Genomic DNA, 20738 nt, shown 5'->3' with positions numbered 1-20738 from the left:
GTCCATGGGGGTGATGGACTGGGCACAGACCCGAATGTCCGTGGTGAAGGACGAGGCAATGATTCCTCAGTCCATGGGGGTGATGGACTGGGCACAGACCCGAATGTCCGTGGTGAAGGACGAGGCAATGATTCCTCTGTCCATGGGGGTGATGGACTGGGCACAGACCCGAATGTCCGTGGTGAAGGATTAGGCAATGATTCCTCTGTCCCTGGGGGTGATGGACTGGGCACAGACCCGAATGTCCGTGGTGAAGGACGAGGCAATGATTCCTCAGTCCGTGGGGGTGATGGACAGGGCACAGACCCGAATGTCCGTGGTGAAGGACGAGGCAATGATTCCTCTGTCCCTGGGGGTGATGGACTGGGCACAGACCCGAATGTCCGTGGTGGAGGACGAGGCAATGATTGTGATTCCTCAGTCCATTGGGGTGATGGACAGGGCACAGACCCAAATGTCCGTGGTGAAGGACGAGGCAATGATTGTGATTCCTCAGTCCATGGGGGTGATGGACTGGGCACAGACCCGAATGTCCGTGGTGAAGGACGAGGCAATGATTCCTCAGTCCATGGGGGTGATGGACAGGGCACAGACCCGAATGTCCGTGGTGAAGGACGAGGCAATAATTGTGATTCCTCAGTCCATGGGGGTGATGGACAGGGCACAGACCCGAATGTCCGTGGTGAAGGACGAGGCAATGATTCCTCAGTCCATGGGGGTGATGGACTGGGCACAGACCCGAATGTCCGTGGTGAAGGACGAGGCAATGATTCCTCTGTCCCTGGGGGTGATGGACTGGGCACAGACCCGAATGTCCGTGGTGAAGGACGAGGCAATGATTCCTCTGTCCCTGGGGGTGATGGACTGGGCACAGACCCGAATGTCCGTGGTGAAGGACGAGGCAATGATTCCTCAGTCCATGGGGGTGATGGACTGGGCACAGACCCGAATGTCCGTGGTGAAGGACGAGGCAATGATTGTCATTCCTCTGTCCCTGGGGGTGATGGACTGGGCACAGACCCGAATGTCCGTGGTGAAGGACGAGGCAATGATTCCTCTGTCCCTGGGGGTGATGGACTGGGCACAGACCCGAATGTCCGTGGTGAAGGACGAGGCAATGATTCCTCTGTCCCTGGGGGTGATGGACTGGGCACAGACCCGAATGTCCGTGGTGAAGGACGAGGCAATGATTGTCATTCCTCAGTCCATGGGGGTGATGGACTGGGCACAGACCCGAATGTCCGTGGTGAAGGACGAGGCAATGATTCCTCAGTCCATGGGGGTGATGGACTGGGCACAGACCCGAATGTCCGTGGTGAAGGACGAGGCAATGATTCCTCAGTCCCTGGGGGTGATGGACAGGGCATAGACCCAAATGTCCGTGGTGAAGGACGAGGCAATAATTGTGATTCCTCAGTCCATGGGGGTGATGGACAGGGCACAGACCCGAATGTCCATGGTGAAGGACGAGGCAATGATTCCTCAGTCCCTGGGGGTGATGGACAGGGCACAGACCCGAATGTCCGTGGTGAAGGACGAGGCAATGATTGTCATTCCTCAGTCCATGGGGGTGATGGACTGGGCACAGACCCGAATGTCCGTGGTGAAGGACGAGGCAATGATTCCTCAGTCCCTGGGGGTGATGGACAGGGCACAGACCCGAATGTCCGTGGTGAAGGACGAGGCAATGATTGTCATTCCTCAGTCCATGGGGGTGATGGACTGGGCACATACCCGAATGTCCGTGGTGAAGGACGAGGCAATGATTCCTCAGTCCATGGGGGTGATGGACTGGGCACAGACCCGAATGTCCGTGGTGAAGGACGAGGCAATTATTCCTCTGTCCGTGGGGGTGATGGACAGGGCACAGACCCAAATGTCCGTGGTGAAGGACCAGGCAATAATTCTGATTCCTCAGTCCACGGGGGTGATGGACAGGGCAGAGAACCGAATGTCCGTGGTGAAGGACGAGGCAATGATTCCTCTGTCCCTGGGGGTGATGGACAGGGCACAGACCCGAATGTCCGTGGTGAAGGACGAGGCAATGATTCCTCAGTCCATGGGGGTGATGGACTGGGCACAGACCCGAATGTCCGTGGTGAAGGACGAGGCAATGATTCCTCTGTCCCTGGGGGTGATGGACTGGGCACAGACCCGAATGTCCGTGGTGAAGGACGAGGCAATGATTCCTCAGTCCATGGGGGTGATGGACTGGGCACAGACCCGAATGTCCGTGGTGAAGGACGAGGCAATGATTGTCATTCCTCAGTCCATGGGGGTGATGGACTGGGCACAGACCCGAATGTCCGTGGTGAAGGACGAGGCAATGATTCCTCAGTCCATGGGGGTGATGGACTGGGCACAGACCCGAATGTCCGTGGTGAAGGACGAGGCAATGATTCCTCAGTCCCTGGGGGTGATGGACAGGGCATAGACCCGAATGTCCGTGGTGAAGGACGAGGCAATAATTGTGATTCCTCAGTCCATGGGGGTGATGGACAGGGCACAGACCCGAATGTCCGTGGTGAAGGACGAGGCAATGATTCCTCTGTCCCTGGGGGTGATGGACTGGGCACAGACCCGAATGTCCGTGGTGAAGGACGAGGCAATGATTGTCATTCCTCTGTCCCTGGGGGTGATGGACTGGGCACAGACCCGAATGTCCGTGGTGAAGGACGAGGCAATGATTCCTCTGTCCCTGGGGGTGATGGACTGGGCACAGACCCGAATGTCCGTGGTGAAGGACGAGGCAATGATTCCTCTGTCCCTGGGGGTGATGGACTGGGCACAGACCCGAATGTCCGTGGTGAAGGACGAGGCAATGATTCCTCTGTCCCTGGGGGTGATGGACTGGGCACAGACCCGAATGTCCGTGGTGAAGGACGAGGCAATGATTGTCATTCCTCAGTCCATGGGGGTGATGGACTGGGCACAGACCCGAATGTCCGTGGTGAAGGACGAGGCAATGATTCCTCAGTCCATGGGGGTGATGGACTGGGCACAGACCCGAATGTCCGTGGTGAAGGACGAGGCAATGATTCCTCAGTCCCTGGGGGTGATGGACAGGGCATAGACCCAAATGTCCGTGGTGAAGGACGAGGCAATAATTGTGATTCCTCAGTCCATGGGGGTGATGGACAGGGCACAGACCCGAATGTCCGTGGTGAAGGACGAGGCAATGATTCCTCTGTCCCTGGGGGTGATGGACTGGGCACAGACCCGAATGTCCGTGGTGAAGGACGAGGCAATGATTGTGATTCCTCATTTCATGGGGGTGATGGACAGGGCACAGACCCAAATGTCCGTGGTGAAGGACGAGGCAATAATTGTGATTCCTCAGTCCATGGGGGTGATGGACTGGGCACAGACCCGAATGTCCGTGGTGAAGGACGAGGCAATGATTCCTCAGTCCCTGGGGGTGATGGACAGGGCACAGACCCGAATGTCCGTGGTGAAGGACGAGGCAATGATTGTCATTCTTCAGTCCATGGGGGTGATGGACTGGGCACATACCCGAATGTCCGTGGTGAAGGACGAGGCAATGATTCCTCAGTCCATGGGGGTGATGGACTGGGCACAGACCCGAATGTCCGTGGTGAAGGACGAGGCAATTATTCCTCAGTCCGTGGGGGTGATGGACAGGGCACAGACCCAAATGTCCGTGGTGAAGGACCAGGCAATAATTCTGATTCCTCAGTCCACGGGGGTGATGGACAGGGCAGAGACCCGAATGTCCGTGGTGAAGGACGAGGCAATGATTCCTCTGTCCCTGGGGGTGATGGACAGGGCACAGACCCGAATGTCCGTGGTGAAGGACGAGGCAATGATTCCTCAGTCCATGGGGGTGATGGACAGGGCATAGACCCGAATGTCCGTGGTGAAGGACGAGGCAATAATTGTGATTCCTCAGTCCATGGGGGTGATGGACAGGGCACAGACCCGAATGTCCGTGGTGAAGGACGAGGCAATGATTCCTCTGTCCCTGGGGGTGATGGACTGGGCACAGACCCGAATGTCCGTGGTGAAGGACGAGGCAATGATTGTCATTCCTCAGTCCATGGGGGTGATGGACAGGGCACAGACCCGAATGTCCGTGGTGAAGGACGAGGCAATGAATCCTCTGTCCCTGGGGGTGATGGACAGAGCACAGACTCGAATTTCCGTGGTGAAGGACGAGGCAATGATTCCTCAGTCCATGAGGGTGAAGGACGAGGCAATGATTGTGATTCCTCAGTCCATGGGGGTGATGGACAGGGCACAGACCCAAATGTCCGTCCGTGGTGAAGGACGAGGCAATAATTGTGATTCCTCAGTCCATGGGGGTGATGGACTGGGCACAGACCCGAATGTCCGTGGTGAAGGACGAGGCAATGATTCCTCAGTCCCTGGGGGTGATGGACAGGGCACAGACCCGAATGTCCGTGGTGAAGGACGAGGCAATGATTGTCATTCCTCAGTCCATGGGGGTGATGGACTGGGCACAGACCCGAATGTCCGTGGTGAAATACGAGGCAATGATTCCTCAGTCCATGGGGGTGATGGACTGGGCACAGACCCGAATGTCCGTGGTGAAGGACGAGGCAATGATTTCTCAGTCCATGGGGGTGATGGACTGGGCACAGACCCGAATGTCCGTGGTGAAGGACGAGGCAATGATTCCTCAGTCCATTGGGGTGATGGACTGGGCACAGACCCGAATGTCCGTGGTGAAGGACGAGGCAATGATTCCTCAGTCCGTGGGGGTGATGGACAGGGCACAGACCCAAATGTCCGTGGTGAAGGACGAGGCAATAATTCTGATTCCTCAGTCCACGGGGGTGATGGACAGGGCAGAGACCCGAATGTCCGTGGTGAAGGACGAGGCAATGATTCCTCTGTCCCTGGGGGTGATGGACAGGGCATAGACCCGAATGTCCGTGGTGAAGGACGAGGCAATGATTCCTCAGTCCATGGGGGTGATGGACTGGGCACAGACCCGAATGTCCGTGGTGAAGGACGAGGCAATGATTCCTCAGTCCATTGGGGTGATGGACTGGGCACAGACCCGAATGTCCGTGGTGAAGGACGAGGCAATGATTCCTCAGTCCGTGGGGTCGATGGACAGGGCACAGACCCGAATGTCCGTGGTGAAGGACGAGGCAATAATTGTGATTCCTCAGTCCATGGGGGTGATCGACAGGGCACAGACCCGAATGTCCGTGGTGAAGGACGAGGCAATGATTCCTCAGTCCATGGGGGTGATGGACTGGGCACAGACCCGAATGTCCGTGGTGAAGGACGAGGCAATGATTGTGATTCCTCAGTCCATGGGGGTGATGGACAGGGCACAGACCCGAATGTCCGTGGTGAAGGACGAGGCAATGATTCCTCTGTCCCTGGGGGTGATGGACTGGGCACAGACCCGAATGTCCGTGGTGAAGGACGAGGCAACGATTCCTCAGTCCGTGGGGGTGATGGACAGGGCACAGACCCGAATGTCCGTGGTGAAGGACGAGGCAATAATTGTGATTCCTCAGTCCATGGGGGTGATCGACAGGGCACAGACCCGAATGTCCGTGGTGAAGGACGAGGCAATGATTCCTCAGTCCATGGGGGTGATGGACTGGGCACAGACCCGAATGTCCGTGGTGAAGGACGAGGCAATGATTCCTCTGTCCCTGGGGGTGATGGACTGGGCACAGACCCGAATGTCCGTGGTGAAGGACGAGGCAATGATTCCTCTGTCCCTGGGGGTGATGGACTGGGCACAGACCCGAATGTCCGTGGTGAAGGACGAGGCAATGATTCCTCAGTCCATGGGGGTGATGGACTGGGCACAGACCCGAATGTCCGTGGTGAAGGACGAGGCAATGATTCCTCTGTCCCTGGGGGTGATGGACTGGGCACAGACCCGAATGTCCGCGGTGAAGGACGAGGCAATGATTCCTCTGTCCCTGGGGGTGATGGACAGGGCACAGACCCAAATGTCCGTGGTGAAGGACGAGGCAATAATTCTGATTCCTCAGTCCACGGGGGTGTTGGACAGGGCAGAGACCCGAATGTCCGTGGTGAAGGACGAGGCAATGATTCCTCTGTCCCTGGGGGTGATGGACAGGGCATAGACCCGAATGTCCGTGGTGAAGGACGAGGCAATAATTCTGATTCCACAGTCCGTGGGGGTGATGGACAGGGCACAGACCCAAATGTCCGTGGTGAAGGACGAGGCAATAATTGTGATACCTCAGTCCCTGGGGGTGATGGACTGGGCACAGACCCGAATGTCCGTGGTGAAGGACGAGGCAATGATTCCTCAGTCCCTGGGGGTGATGGACAGGGCACAGACCCGAATGTCCGTGGTGAAGGACGAGGCAATGATTGTGATTCCTCAGTCCATGGGGGTGATGGACTGGGCACAGACCCGAATGTCCGTGGTGAAGGACGAGGCAATGATTCCTCAGTCCATGGGGGTGATGGACAGGGCACAGACCCGAATGTCCGTGGTGAAGGACGAGGCAATGATTGTGATTCCTCAGTCCATGAGGGTGATGGACAGGGCACAGAACCGAATGTCCGTGGTGAAGGACGAGGCAATGATTCCTCAGTCCATGGGGGTGATGGACTGGGCACAGACCCGAATGTCCGTGGTGAAGGACGAGGCAATGATTCCTCTGTCCCTGGGGGTGATGGACTGGGCACAGACCCGAATGTCCGTGGTGAAGGACGAGGCAATGATTGTGATTCCTCAGTCCATGAGGGTGATGGACAGGGCACAGAACCGAATGTCCGTGGTGAAGGACGAGGCAATGATTCCTCAGTCCATGGGGGTGATGGACAGGGCACAGACCCGAATGTCCGTGGTGAAGGACGAGGCAATGATTGTGATTCCTCAGTCCATGAGGGTGATGGACAGGGCACAGAACCGAATGTCCGTGGTGAAGGACGAGGCAATGATTCCTCAGTCCATGGGGGTGATGGACTGGGCACAGACCCGAATGTCCGTGGTGAAGGACGAGGCAATGATTCCTCTGTCCCTGGGGGTGATGGACTGGGCACAGACCCGAATGTCCGTGGTGAAGGACGAGGCAATGATTCCTCTGTCCCTGGGGGTGATGGACTGGGCACAGACCCGAATGTCCGTGGTGAAGGACGAGGCAATGATTCCTCAGTCCATGGGGGTGATGGACTGGGCACAGACCCGAATGTCCGTGGTGAAGGACGAGGCAATGATTCCTCTGTCCCTGGGGGTGATGGACTGGGCACAGACCCGAATGTCCGTGGTGAAGGACGAGGCAATGATTCCTCTGTCCCTGGGGGTGATGGACTGGGCGCAGACCCGAATGTCCGTGGTGAAGGACGAGGCAATGATTGTCATTCCTCTGTCCCTAGGGGTGATGGACTGGGCACAGACCCGAATGTCCGTGGTGAAGGACGAGGCAATGATTCCTCAGTCCATGGGGGTGATGGACTGGGCACAGACCCGAATGTCCGTGGTGAAGGACGAGGCAATGATTCCTCAGTCCCTGGGGGTGATGGACAGGGCACAGACCCGAATGTCCGTGGTGAAGGACGAGGCAATGATTCCTCAGTCCGTGGGGGTGATGGACAGGGCACAGACCCGAATGTCCGTGGTGAAGGACGAGGCAATGATTCCTCAGTCCGTGGGGGTGATGGACTGGGCACAGACCCGAATGTCCGTGGTGAAGGACGAGGCAATGATTCCTCAGTCCTTGGGGGTGATGGACAGGGCACAGACCCGAATGTCCGTGGTGAAGGACGAGGCAATGATTGTGATTCCTCAGTCCATGGGGGTGATGGACTGGGCACAGACCCGAATGTCCGTGGTGAAGGACGAGGCAATGATTCCTCAGTCCATGGGGGTGATGGACTGGGCACAGACCCGAATGTCCGTGGTGAAGGACGAGGCAATGATTGTCATTCCTCTGTCCCTGGGGGTGATGGACTGGGCACAGACCCGAATGTCCGTGGTGAAGGACGAGGCAATGATTCCTCAGTCCATGGGGGTGATGGACAGGGCACAGACCCGAATGTCCGTGGTGAAGGACGAGGCAATGATTCCTCTGTCCCTGGGGGTGATGGACTGGGCACGGACCCGAATGTCCGTGGTGAAGGACGAGGCAATGATTCCTCAGTCCCTGGGGGTGATGGACAGGGCACAGACCCAACTGTCGGTGGTGAAGGACGAGGCAATAATTCTGATTCCTCAGTCCGTGGGGGTGATGGACAGGGCACAGGCCCAAATGTCCGTGGTGAAGGACGAGGCAATAATTCTGATTCCTCAGTCCGTGGGGGTAATGGACAGGGCAGAGACCCGAATGTCCGTGGTGAAGGACGAGGCAATGATTCCTCTGTCCCTGGGGGTGATGGACAGGGCACAGACCCGAATGTCCGTGGTGAAGGACGAGGCAATAATTGTGATTCCTCAGTCCACGGGGGTGATGGACTGGGCACAGACCCGAATGTCCGTGGTGAAGGACGAGGCAATGATTCCTCAGTCCCTGGGGGTGATGGACAGGGCACAGACCCGAATGTCCGTGGTGAAGGACGAGGCAATAATTGTGATTCCTCAGTCCATGGGGGTGATGGACAGGGCACAGACCCAAATGTCCGTGGTGAAGGACGAGGCAATAATTGTGATTCCTCAGTCCGTGGGGGTGATGGACAGGGCACAGACCCGAATGTCCGTGGTGAAGGACGAGGCAATGATTCCTCAGTCCCTGGGGGTGATGGACAGGGCACAGACCCAAATGTCCGTGGTGAAGGACGAGGCAATAATTGTGATTCCTCAGTCTATGGGAGTGATGGACAGGGCACAGACCCGAATGTCCGTGGTGAAGGACGAGGCAATAATTGTGATTCCTCAGTCCATGGGGGTGATGGACAGGGCACAGACCCGAATGTCCGTGGTGAAGGACGAGGCAATGATTTCTCAGTCCCTGGGGGTGATGGACAGGGCACAGACCCGAATGTCCGTGGTGAAGGAGGAGGCAATGATTCCTCAGTCCCTGGGGGTGATGGACAGGGCACAGACCCGAATGTCCGTGGTGAAGGACGAGGCAATGATTCCTCAGTCCCTGGGGGTGATGGACTGGGCACTGGGGGTGATGGACTGGGCACAGACCCGAATGTCCGTGGTGAAGGACGAGGCAATAATTGTGATTCCTCAGTCCATGGGGTTGATGGACAGGGCACAGACCCGAATGTCCGTGGTGAAGGACGAGGCAATGATTCCTCAGTCCATGGGGGTGATGGACTGGGCACAGACCCGAATGTCCGTGGTGAAGGACGAGGCAATAATTCTGATTCCTCAGTCCACGGGGGTGATGGACTGGGCACAGACCCGAATGTCCGTGGTGAAGGACGAGGCAATGATTCCTCTTTCCCTGGGGGTGATGGACAGGGCACAGACCCGAATTTCCGTGGTGAAGGACGAGGCAATTATTGTGATTCCTCAGTTCACGGGGGTGATGGACAGGGCACAGACCCGAATGTCCGTGGTGAAGGACGAGGCAATGATTCCTCTGTCCCTGGGGGTGATGGACAGGGCACACACCCGAATGTCCGTGGTGAAGGACGAGGCAATGATTCCTCAGTCCATGGGGGTAATGGACTGGGCACAGACCCGAATGTCCGTGGTGAAGGACGAGGCAATGATTCCTCAGTCCCTGGGGGTGATGGACAGGGCACAGACCCGAATGTCCGTGGTGAAGGACGAGGCAATAATTCTGATTCCTTAGTCCGTTGGGGTGATGGACAGGGCACAGACCCAAATGTCCGTGGTGAAGGACGAGGCAATGATTCCTCAGTCCCTGGGGGTGATGGACAGGGCACAGACCCGAATGTCCGTGGTGAAGGACGAGGCAATAATTGTGATTCCTCAGTCCATGGGGGTGATGGACAGGGCACAGACCCGAATGTCCGTGGTGAAGGACGAGGCAATGATTCCTCTGTCCCTGGGGGTGATGGACTGGGCACAGACCCGAATGTCCGTGGTGAAGGACGAGGCAATGATTCCTCTGTCCCTGGGGGTGATGGACAGGGCACAGACCCGAATGTCCGTGGTGAAGGACGAGGCAATGATTCCTCAGTCCATGGGGGTGATGGACAGGGCATAGACCCGAATGTCCGTGGTGAAGGACGAGGCAATAATTGTGATTCCTCAGTCCATGGGGGTGATGGACAGGGCACAGACCCGAATGTCCGTGGTGAAGGACGAGGCAATGATTCCTCTGTCCCTGGGGGTGATGGACTGGGCACAGACCCGAATGTCCGTGGTGAAGGACGAGGCAATGATTGTGATTCCTCAGTCCATGGGGGTGATGGACAGGGCACAGACCCGAATGTCCGTGGTGAAGGACGAGGCAATGAATCCTCAGTCCGTGGGGGTGATGGACAGAGCACAGACTCGAATTTCCGTGGTGAAGGACGAGGCAATGATTCCTCAGTCCATGAGGGTGAAGGACGAGGCAATGATTGTGATTCCTCAGTCCATGGGGGTGATGGACAGGGCACAGACCCAAATGTCCGTCCGTGGTGAAGGACGAGGCAATAATTGTGATTCCTCAGTCCATGGGGGTGATGGACTGGGCACAGACCCGAATGTCCGTGGTGAAGGACGAGGCAATGATTCCTCAGTCCCTGGGGGTGATGGACAGGGCACAGACCCGAATGTCCGTGGTGAAGGACGAGGCAATGATTGTCATTCCTCAGTCCATGGGGGTGATGGACTGGGCACAGACCCGAATGTCCGTGGTGAAATACGAGGCAATGATTCCTCAGTCCATGGGGGTGATGGACTGGGCACAGACCCGAATGTCCGTGGTGAAGGACGAGGCAATGATTTCTCAGTCCATGGGGGTGATGGACTGGGCACAGACCCGAATGTCCGTGGTGAAGGACGAGGCAATGATTCCTCAGTCCATTGGGGTGATGGACTGGGCACAGACCCGAATGTCCGTGGTGAAGGACGAGGCAATGATTCCTCAGTCCGTGGGGGTGATGGACAGGGCACAGACCCAAATGTCCGTGGTGAAGGACGAGGCAATAATTCTGATTCCTCAGTCCACGGGGGTGATGGACAGGGCAGAGACCCGAATGTCCGTGGTGAAGGACGAGGCAATGATTCCTCTGTCCCTGGGGGTGATGGACAGGGCATAGACCCGAATGTCCGTGGTGAAGGACGAGGCAATGATTCCTCAGTCCATGGGGGTGATGGACTGGGCACAGACCCGAATGTCCGTGGTGAAGGACGAGGCAATGATTCCTCAGTCCATTGGGGTGATGGACTGGGCACAGACCCGAATGTCCGTGGTGAAGGACGAGGCAATGATTCCTCAGTCCGTGGGGTCGATGGACAGGGCACAGACCCGAATGTCCGTGGTGAAGGACGAGGCAATAATTGTGATTCCTCAGTCCATGGGGGTGATCGACAGGGCACAGACCCGAATGTCCGTGGTGAAGGACGAGGCAATGATTCCTCAGTCCATGGGGGTGATGGACTGGGCACAGACCCGAATGTCCGTGGTGAAGGACGAGGCAATGATTGTGATTCCTCAGTCCATGGGGGTGATGGACAGGGCACAGACCCGAATGTCCGTGGTGAAGGACGAGGCAATGATTCCTCTGTCCCTGGGGGTGATGGACTGGGCACAGACCCGAATGTCCGTGGTGAAGGACGAGGCAACGATTCCTCAGTCCGTGGGGGTGATGGACAGGGCACAGACCCGAATGTCCGTGGTGAAGGACGAGGCAATAATTGTGATTCCTCAGTCCATGGGGGTGATCGACAGGGCACAGACCCGAATGTCCGTGGTGAAGGACGAGGCAATGATTCCTCAGTCCATGGGGGTGATGGACTGGGCACAGACCCGAATGTCCGTGGTGAAGGACGAGGCAATGATTCCTCTGTCCCTGGGGGTGATGGACTGGGCACAGACCCGAATGTCCGTGGTGAAGGACGAGGCAATGATTCCTCTGTCCCTGGGGGTGATGGACTGGGCACAGACCCGAATGTCCGTGGTGAAGGACGAGGCAATGATTCCTCAGTCCATGGGGGTGATGGACTGGGCACAGACCCGAATGTCCGTGGTGAAGGACGAGGCAATGATTCCTCTGTCCCTGGGGGTGATGGACTGGGCACAGACCCGAATGTCCGCGGTGAAGGACGAGGCAATGATTCCTCTGTCCCTGGGGGTGATGGACAGGGCACAGACCCAAATGTCCGTGGTGAAGGACGAGGCAATAATTCTGATTCCTCAGTCCACGGGGGTGTTGGACAGGGCAGAGACCCGAATGTCCGTGGTGAAGGACGAGGCAATGATTCCTCTGTCCCTGGGGGTGATGGACAGGGCATAGACCCGAATGTCCGTGGTGAAGGACGAGGCAATAATTCTGATTCCACAGTCCGTGGGGGTGATGGACAGGGCTGAGACCCAAATGTCCGTGGTGAAGGACGAGGCAATAATTGTGATACCTCAGTCCCTGGGGGTGATGGACTGGGCACAGACCCGAATGTCCGTGGTGAAGGACGAGGCAATGATTCCTCAGTCCCTGGGGGTGATGGACTGGGCACAGACCCGAATGTCCGTGGTGAAGGACGAGGCAATGATTGTCATTCCTCAGTCCATGGGGGTGATGGACTGGGCACAGACCCGAATGTCCGTGGTGAAGGACGAGGCAATGATTCCTCAGTCCATGGGGGTGATGGACAGGGCACAGACCCGAATGTCCGTGGTGAAGGACGAGGCAATGATTGTGATTCCTCAGTCCATGAGGGTGATGGACAGGGCACAGAACCGAATGTCCGTGGTGAAGGACGAGGCAATGATTCCTCAGTCCATGGGGGTGATGGACTGGGCACAGACCCGAATGTCCGTGGTGAAGGACGAGGCAATGATTCCTCTGTCCCTGGGGGTGATGGACTGGGCACAGACCCGAATGTCCGTGGTGAAGGACGAGGCAATGATTCCTCTGTCCCTGGGGGTGATGGACTGGGCACAGACCCGAATGTCCGTGGTGAAGGACGAGGCAATGATTCCTCAGTCCATGGGGGTGATGGACTGGGCACAGACCCGAATGTCCGTGGTGAAGGACGAGGCAATGATTCCTCTGTCCCTGGGGGTGATGGACTGGGCACAGACCCGAATGTCCGTGGTGAAGGACGAGGCAATGATTCCTCTGTCCCTGGGGGTGATGGACTGGGCACAGACCCGAATGTCCGTGGTGAAGGACGAGGCAATGATTGTCATTCCTCTGTCCCTAGGGGTGATGGACTGGGCACAGACCCGAATGTCCGTGGTGAAGGACGAGGCAATGATTCCTCAGTCCATGGGGGTGATGGACTGGGCACAGACCCGAATGTCCGTGGTGAAGGACGAGGCAATGATTCCTCAGTCCCTGGGGGTGATGGACAGGGCACAGACCCGAATGTCCGTGGTGAAGGACGAGGCAATGATTCCTCAGTCCGTGGGGGTGATGGACAGGGCACAGACCCGAATGTCCGTGGTGAAGGACGAGGCAATGATTCCTCAGTCCGTGGGGGTGATGGACTGGGCACAGACCCGAATGTCCGTGGTGAAGGACGAGGCAATGATTCCTCAGTCCTTGGGGGTGATGGACAGGGCACAGACCCGAATGTCCGTGGTGAAGGACGAGGCAATGATTGTGATTCCTCAGTCCATGGGGGTGATGGACTGGGCACAGACCCGAATGTCCGTGGTGAAGGACGAGGCAATGATTCCTCAGTCCCTGGGGGTGATGGACAGGGCACAGACCCGAATGTCCGTGGTGAAGGACGAGGCAATGATTCCTCTGTCCCTGGGGGTGATGGACAGGGCACAGACCCGAATGTCCGTGGTGAAGGACGAGGCAATGATTCCTCAGTCCGTGGGGGTGATGGACAGGGCACAGACCCGAATGTCCGTGGTGAAGGACGAGGCAATGATTCCTCTGTCCCTGGGGGTGATGGACTGGGCACAGACCCGAATGTCCGTGGTGAAGGACGAGGCAATGATTGTGATTCCTCAGTCCATGGGGGTGATGGACTGGGCACAGACCCGAATGTCCGTGGTGAAGGACGAGGCAATGATTCCTCAGTCCATGGGGGTGATGGACAGGGCACAGACCCGAATGTCCGTGGTGAAGGACGAGGCAATAATTGTGATTCCTCAGTCCATGGGGGTGATGGACAGGGCACAGACCCGAATGTCCGTTGTGAAGGACGAGGCAATGATTCCTCAGTCCATGGGGGTGATGGACTGAGCACAGACCCGAATGTCCGTGGTGAAGGACGAGGCAATGATTCCTCTGTCCATGGGGGTGATGGACTGGGCACAGACCCGAATGTCCGTGGTGAAGGACGAGGCAATGATTCCTCAGTCCGTGGGGGTGATGGACAGGGCACAGACCCGAATGTCCGTGGTGAAGGACGAGGCAATGATTGTGATTCCTCAGTCCATGGGGGTGATGGACTGGGCACAGACCCGAATGTCCGTGGTGAAGGACGAGGCAATGATTCCTCTGTCCCTGGGGGTGATGGACTGGGCACAGACCCGAATGTCCGTGGTGAAGGACGAGGCAATGATTCCTCAGTCCATGGGGGTGATGGACTGGGCACAGACCCGAATGTCCGTGGTGAAGGACGAGGCAATGATTGTCATTCCTCTGTCCCTGGGGGTGATGGACTGGGCACAGACCCGAATGTCCGTGGTGAAGGACGAGGCAATGATTCCTCAGTCCATGGGGGTGATGGACAGGGCACAGACCCGAATGTCCGTGGTGAAGGACGAGGCAATGATTCCTCTGTCCCTGGGGGTGATGGACTGGGCACGGACCCGAATGTCCGTGGTGAAGGACGAGGCAATGATTCCTCAGTCCCTGGGGGTGATGGACAGGGCACAGACCCAACTGTCGGTGGTGAAGGACGAGGCAATAATTCTGATTCCTCAGTCCGTGGGGGTGATGGACAGGGCACAGGCCCAAATGTCCGTGGTGAAGGACGAGGCAATAATTCTGATTCCTCAGTCCGTGGGGGTAATGGACAGGGCAGAGACCCGAATGTCCGTGGTGAAGGACGAGGCAATGATTCCTCTGTCCCTGGGGGTGATGGACAGGGCACAGACCCGAATGTCCGTGGTGAAGGACGAGGCAATAATTGTGATTCCTCAGTCCACGGGGGTGATGGACTGGGCACAGACCCGAATGTCCGTGGTGAAGGACGAGGCAATGATTCCTCAGTCCCTGGGGGTGATGGACAGGGCACAGACCCGAATGTCCGTGGTGAAGGACGAGGCAATAATTGTGATTCCTCAGTCCATGGGGGTGATGGACAGGGCACAGACCCAAATGTCCGTGGTGAAGGACGAGGCAATAATTGTGATTCCTCAGTCCGTGGGGGTGATGGACAGGGCACAGACCCGAATGTCCGTGGTGAAGGACGAGGCAATGATTCCTCAGTCCCTGGGGGTGATGGACAGGGCACAGACCCAAATGTCCGTGGTGAAGGACGAGGCAATAATTGTGATTCCTCAGTCTATGGGAGTGATGGACAGGGCACAGACCCGAATGTCCGTGGTGAAGGACGAGGCAATAATTGTGATTCCTCAGTCCATGGGGGTGATGGACAGGGCACAGACCCGAATGTCCGTGGTGAAGGACGAGGCAATGATTTCTCAGTCCCTGGGGGTGATGGACAGGGCACAGACCCGAATGTCCGTGGTGAAGGAGGAGGCAATGATTCCTCAGTCCCTGGGGGTGATGGACAGGGCACAGACCCGAATGTCCGTGGTGAAGGACGAGGCAATGATTCCTCAGTCCCTGGGGGTGATGGACTGGGCACTGGGGGTGATGGACTGGGCACAGACCCGAATGTCCGTGGTGAAGGACGAGGCAATAATTGTGATTCCTCAGTCCATGGGGTTGATGGACAGGGCACAGACCCGAATGTCCGTGGTGAAGGACGAGGCAATGATTCCTCAGTCCATGGGGGTGATGGACTGGGCACAGACCCGAATGTCCGTGGTGAAGGACGAGGCAATAATTCTGATTCCTCAGTCCACGGGGGTGATGGACTGGGCACAGACCCGAATGTCCGTGGTGAAGGACGAGGCAATGATTCCTCTTTCCCTGGGGGTGATGGACAGGGCACAGACCCGAATTTCCGTGGTGAAGGACGAGGCAATTATTGTGATTCCTCAGTTCACGGGGGTGATGGACAGGGCACAGACCCGAATGTCCGTGGTGAAGGACGAGGCAATGATTCCTCTGTCCCTGGGGGTGATGGACAGGGCACACACCCGAATGTCCGTGGTGAAGGACGAGGCAATGATTCCTCAGTCCATGGGGGTAATGGACTGGGCACAGACCCGAATGTCCGTGGTGAAGGACGAGGCAATGATTCCTCAGTCCCTGGGGGTGATGGACAGGGCACAGACCCGAATGTCCGTGGTGAAGGACGAGGCAATAATTCTGATTCCTTAGTCCGTTGGGGTGATGGACAGGGCACAGACCCAAATGTCCGTGGTGAAGGACGAGGCAATGATTCCTCAGTCCCTGGGGGTGATGGACAGGGCACAGACCCGAATGTCCGTGGTGAAGGACGAGGCAATAATTGTGATTCCTCAGTCCATGGGGGTGATGGACAGGGCCCCCACCCGAATGTGACTACCATTGACATCCTAGAATGCGCTCGTCAGCAGCGGCCAGACTCCAAGTGGACTGTTGAGGCAGTTCCAAACGTAATGTTTTTCGTGACCAAACTGAACGGACACCCTATCGGCACGGCGCCTAATCTTCCCGCATACCCCGTGAACAGTTAAGCTATTGACCCGTTACACCGTTGATAAAATGGGCCATACCAGGACATTTTGTGTTTTTTCCGCTGCTTTGCGACGCACATAGGCGGTAGTTCTAAAGATCTGGAGGCTGCCACCAAGATACACTACCAGAAATTTCTGACAAAGACGGGGAAGACAAAAGACAAGTTTCAGGGTGTCACGTTGGGTATGCTGGACGAGTTGAAAAGGCTTATTCAACTCAACATTTACGTGTACTCTCTTCAGCTCAACGACGAAGAAACCAACAAAGAGAATGATTACTTTGACGAGCTCATCAGACGCCCTCTGTCAAGGTACAAGGAAACCATGTACCTGAACCTGTATCAAACGCATTTTAGCTACATCAAAGATTTCAAGAAATATGCCAAGTCTTACGCCTGTCCCAAGTGCGGGAAGAAGTGGGTGGATTCGTATAAGCTTAACCGTCACGAATTGACATGTGACGGCGCCATAACGTACGAGTATCCTGGGGGAGCCTACCATCTACCGCCAACCATCTTTAAGAAACTCAAGGACGAGGGAATCGTCGTACCGCAAGAAGATCGGTACTACCCTTTCCGCGCGACCTACGACATCGAATGTCTTCTAAAGCCCCTGGAGGACGATGGGACACCGAAACTTCAGTGGGAGGCGGTCCACGAGCTGTTGAGCGTGAGTGTTTGCTCTAACGTACGGGGATACACCAAGCCTCGGTGCTTCGTTTCTGAGGGCGAGTCATCCGTGGTCGTAAAAGACATGATTGAGTATCTACTGCAGATGAGCCGTGCAGCCTACGACGTGCTAAGACGAAGGGTTGCGTGGGTTTTTGAAGAAATGGAACGCAGAAGACAACGGGACCTTGAACAGGTGATGGAGGGAGAGAAGGAACCAGAAGAAAGTGTAGATGGAGACGATCAAGACGCAAAACGCAAAAAGCACTACCTGACTAAACTGATTGACGAGTACAACCGGTACCTGAGACAACTCGTCGTAATCGGCTTTAATACTGGCAAGTATGACCTAAATGCTATGAAGAATGTGTTCTTCCCTCACCTCTTCGACCAGCAGAGTCGCCTTAGCCCCATCAAGAGGAACAACGACTTCAGGTCCATAGAAACAGAGGACTTAAAGTTTCTAGACCTGACCAATTACGTCGCCCCTGGTTTTAGCTATGCAGCCGTTCTGACTGCGTACGGGTGTACGGAGATCAAATGCTTCTTCCCCTACGAATGGATGGATTCCCTCGAAAAACTGGAAAGAACGGAACTACCTCCAGCCTCAGCCTTCTACAGCAAGGTGAAGATGACACACATCTCCGAAGAGGATTACACTTATTGCCAGGAAGTCTGGAAAGACCACAACATGCACACCATGAAAGACTTTCTGACGTGGTACAACAACAAGGACGTGGTGACGATGTTGGATGCTGTGCAGAGAATGTCCGACTTTTACAAAGACCGACAGATCGACATGTTTAAAGACGGCATTAGCGTGCCGGGACTCACAATGAAATACTTGTTCATGGATATAGGAGACACATATTTCACGTGCATGGATAACGAGGACGCGTACAAACTCTTTAAGAACAACATAGTAGGTGGACCTAGTATCATTTTCCACCGTTATCTCATGAGAGAAAACGGTAGAGAACCCAAAACATGTCAGAAAGTGATTGGTTACGACGCCAACGCTCTATATCTCTGGTCCCTGATGCAGGGCATGCCTACTGGTTGCTACATACGCCGCAGGGCAGAGGAAGATTTCAAGAGAGAATACTCGCAACGTGTCGGGCGCATGGCCACACAATGGTTGGAGTGGGTAGGGTATCAGCACGGCAACGTCATTCGGCACAAATTCAACAATACCGAGAAACGCATCGGGCCACGGCAACTTCCCGTGGACGGCTTCTGTTCAGACACGGGCGAAATCTTCTAGTTTCACGGGTGTTACTTTCATGGTCACGATTGTTCACTGACGGCAAAACACCAATCCGACGTTCTTACGGCCAAAAGCATGTCAGAGAAATTCGAGAAAACTATCCAGACGACAGAGTACTTGCGAGGGTTGGGGTACAAGGTGACAGAAATGTGGGAATGTCAGTGGCACCGGTTGCAAAGTGGGATCCCAGAGTGTCCGCCTTTTTGGCTCAGTACAAAACACCTACTGAAAGTAAGTACAAAATGTCAGAAGACCAAATCCTACATGCTATCTGTGCGGGGAAATTGTTTGGCGTGGTCGAGTGCGACATCAGCGTTCCTGAAGAGCACAAAAAGAATTTTGAAGAGATGCCACCTATTTTCAAAAACGTCGACATCTCTATCGACGACATAGGTCCTTTCATGAAACAGTATGCCGAGACGAATAATATCATGACCAAACCCAGACGGTCTCTCATTGGCAGCATGTTTGGCAAAAAGATTCTTCTGGCTACACCCTTACTGAAATGGTACTTGGAGAAGGGTCTGGTAGTGTCTCACATTTACCAGGTGCTCGAATACGTACCCAGGGTGTGTTTCAGAGCTTTCGGTGACCGCGTCAGCGACGCTCGTCGCGACGGAGATAGGGATAAGTCTAAAAAGATCATTGCCGATACGATGACACTTATCGGCAATTCGGCCTACGGTAAGACCGTCACCAATAAAGAAAAACAACTGGATGTCGAGTTCTGCAGGGATGCTGTTAGTGCCACGCGTAAAATCAACACTCCACGCTTCCGTCACGCAGATGAAGTGACTGACGACTTCTACGAGATGTAACTAACGAAAAGTGATCAAATTCAACTTACCTCTTCGGATTGGGTTCTTTGTCTACCAATATACGAAGCTCCGCATGCCGGAGTTCTACTTTTTTTCATGATCAAATTCGTACACCGATCGGACTTCCAGTATTGCGAGATGGACACGGACTCAGCCTACATTGCTATCTCGGCAGATAGGTTTGAGGACGTCATCAAACCAAACATGCTTGGCGAGTACAGAAAAGAGAAACATCTCTGGTTTCCCCGCTCTGACACCCCTGAAAAAGTTGCCTTCGACAAACGCAAACCCGGCCTGTTCAAGGAGAATGGTCCGGGAACGGTATTGTGGGGTTGTGCAGCAATACCTATTACTGTTTCGGCGGAGACGAAAATGATGGAGACAAATTCAGCTGTAAAGGAGTCAGCAAGAAAGGCAACGAGATTGATTTCCAAACATATCTCAACGTCTTGAAAACGCAGAAAAGTGGCCAGGGCATGAACAGGGGCTTCCGCGTAAGAGATAATCAGATGTTAGCGTACTCTCAAGCGAGAGATGCCTTTTCTTATTTCTACCCAAAAAGACAAGTGCTGATTGACGGTGTCACGACCCTACCACTCAATATCTGATGTGTACTGTACTGTACCTGTGATGATGTTTCTGATACATTTTGGATGCTATAGATGTGTATATTATTATACTAATGTATATTGCTTTGTGTATATTATAATCCTATATTTGTATAGTTGTCAGTGGAAACGCGCCATACTGATACCTTTGTTTAGACAAGAAGACGTTGTACAGCAATTGTTACCCGTGTCTGATGTCATTAAAATGATGGAGCGTACATTCTCGTTGTAGTCTGTTTTATCAATATACGTATGTAAGAGTGAGAAACTAGTTCGATGACTTCGTATCTGGAGAGGTATACATGTAACAAATATATCGATACTTGGTAAATACCAACCTGGAGGAGGACATATGCACACATGAAAGACATATACACACCACTAACGATATACACTAGATAGGACATGTGCCCGCTACCACCGATGGTATAATGCCTTTATTGACTATGGGCGTTGGAGGAGGAGGGAAGATATACATATGGAAGACATACACACCACTAACAGTATACACTAGATATGACATGTGCCCACTACCACTGACACAATGCCTTTATTGACTATGGACG

General features: G+C 55.1%; 2 protein-coding genes across 2 annotated transcripts in view; both read left to right on the top strand.

Moving 5' to 3' along the window:
* LOC136435789 (uncharacterized) overlaps positions 1–20738 on the top strand; it is a 123356-nt gene that overhangs the window by 87580 nt on the left and 15038 nt on the right. The gene's annotated exons all lie outside the window — the stretch shown is intronic.
* Positions 16812–20390, top strand: LOC136435788 (uncharacterized). Its single transcript, XM_066429519.1, has 2 exons — positions 16812–17572; positions 17978–20390. Exons 1-2 carry the CDS (start codon positions 16998–17000, stop codon positions 18741–18743), a joined length of 1341 nt encoding a protein of 446 aa, XP_066285616.1. The 5' UTR covers positions 16812–16997; the 3' UTR covers positions 18744–20390.

Source organism: Branchiostoma lanceolatum, chromosome 5 (genome assembly GCF_035083965.1).
Source record: "Branchiostoma lanceolatum isolate klBraLanc5 chromosome 5, klBraLanc5.hap2, whole genome shotgun sequence".
Taxonomy (NCBI): Eukaryota; Metazoa; Chordata; class Leptocardii; order Amphioxiformes; family Branchiostomatidae; genus Branchiostoma; species Branchiostoma lanceolatum.
Note: the sequence above shows the minus strand (reverse complement) of the source record. Positions and strands in the feature narration are given on the sequence as shown.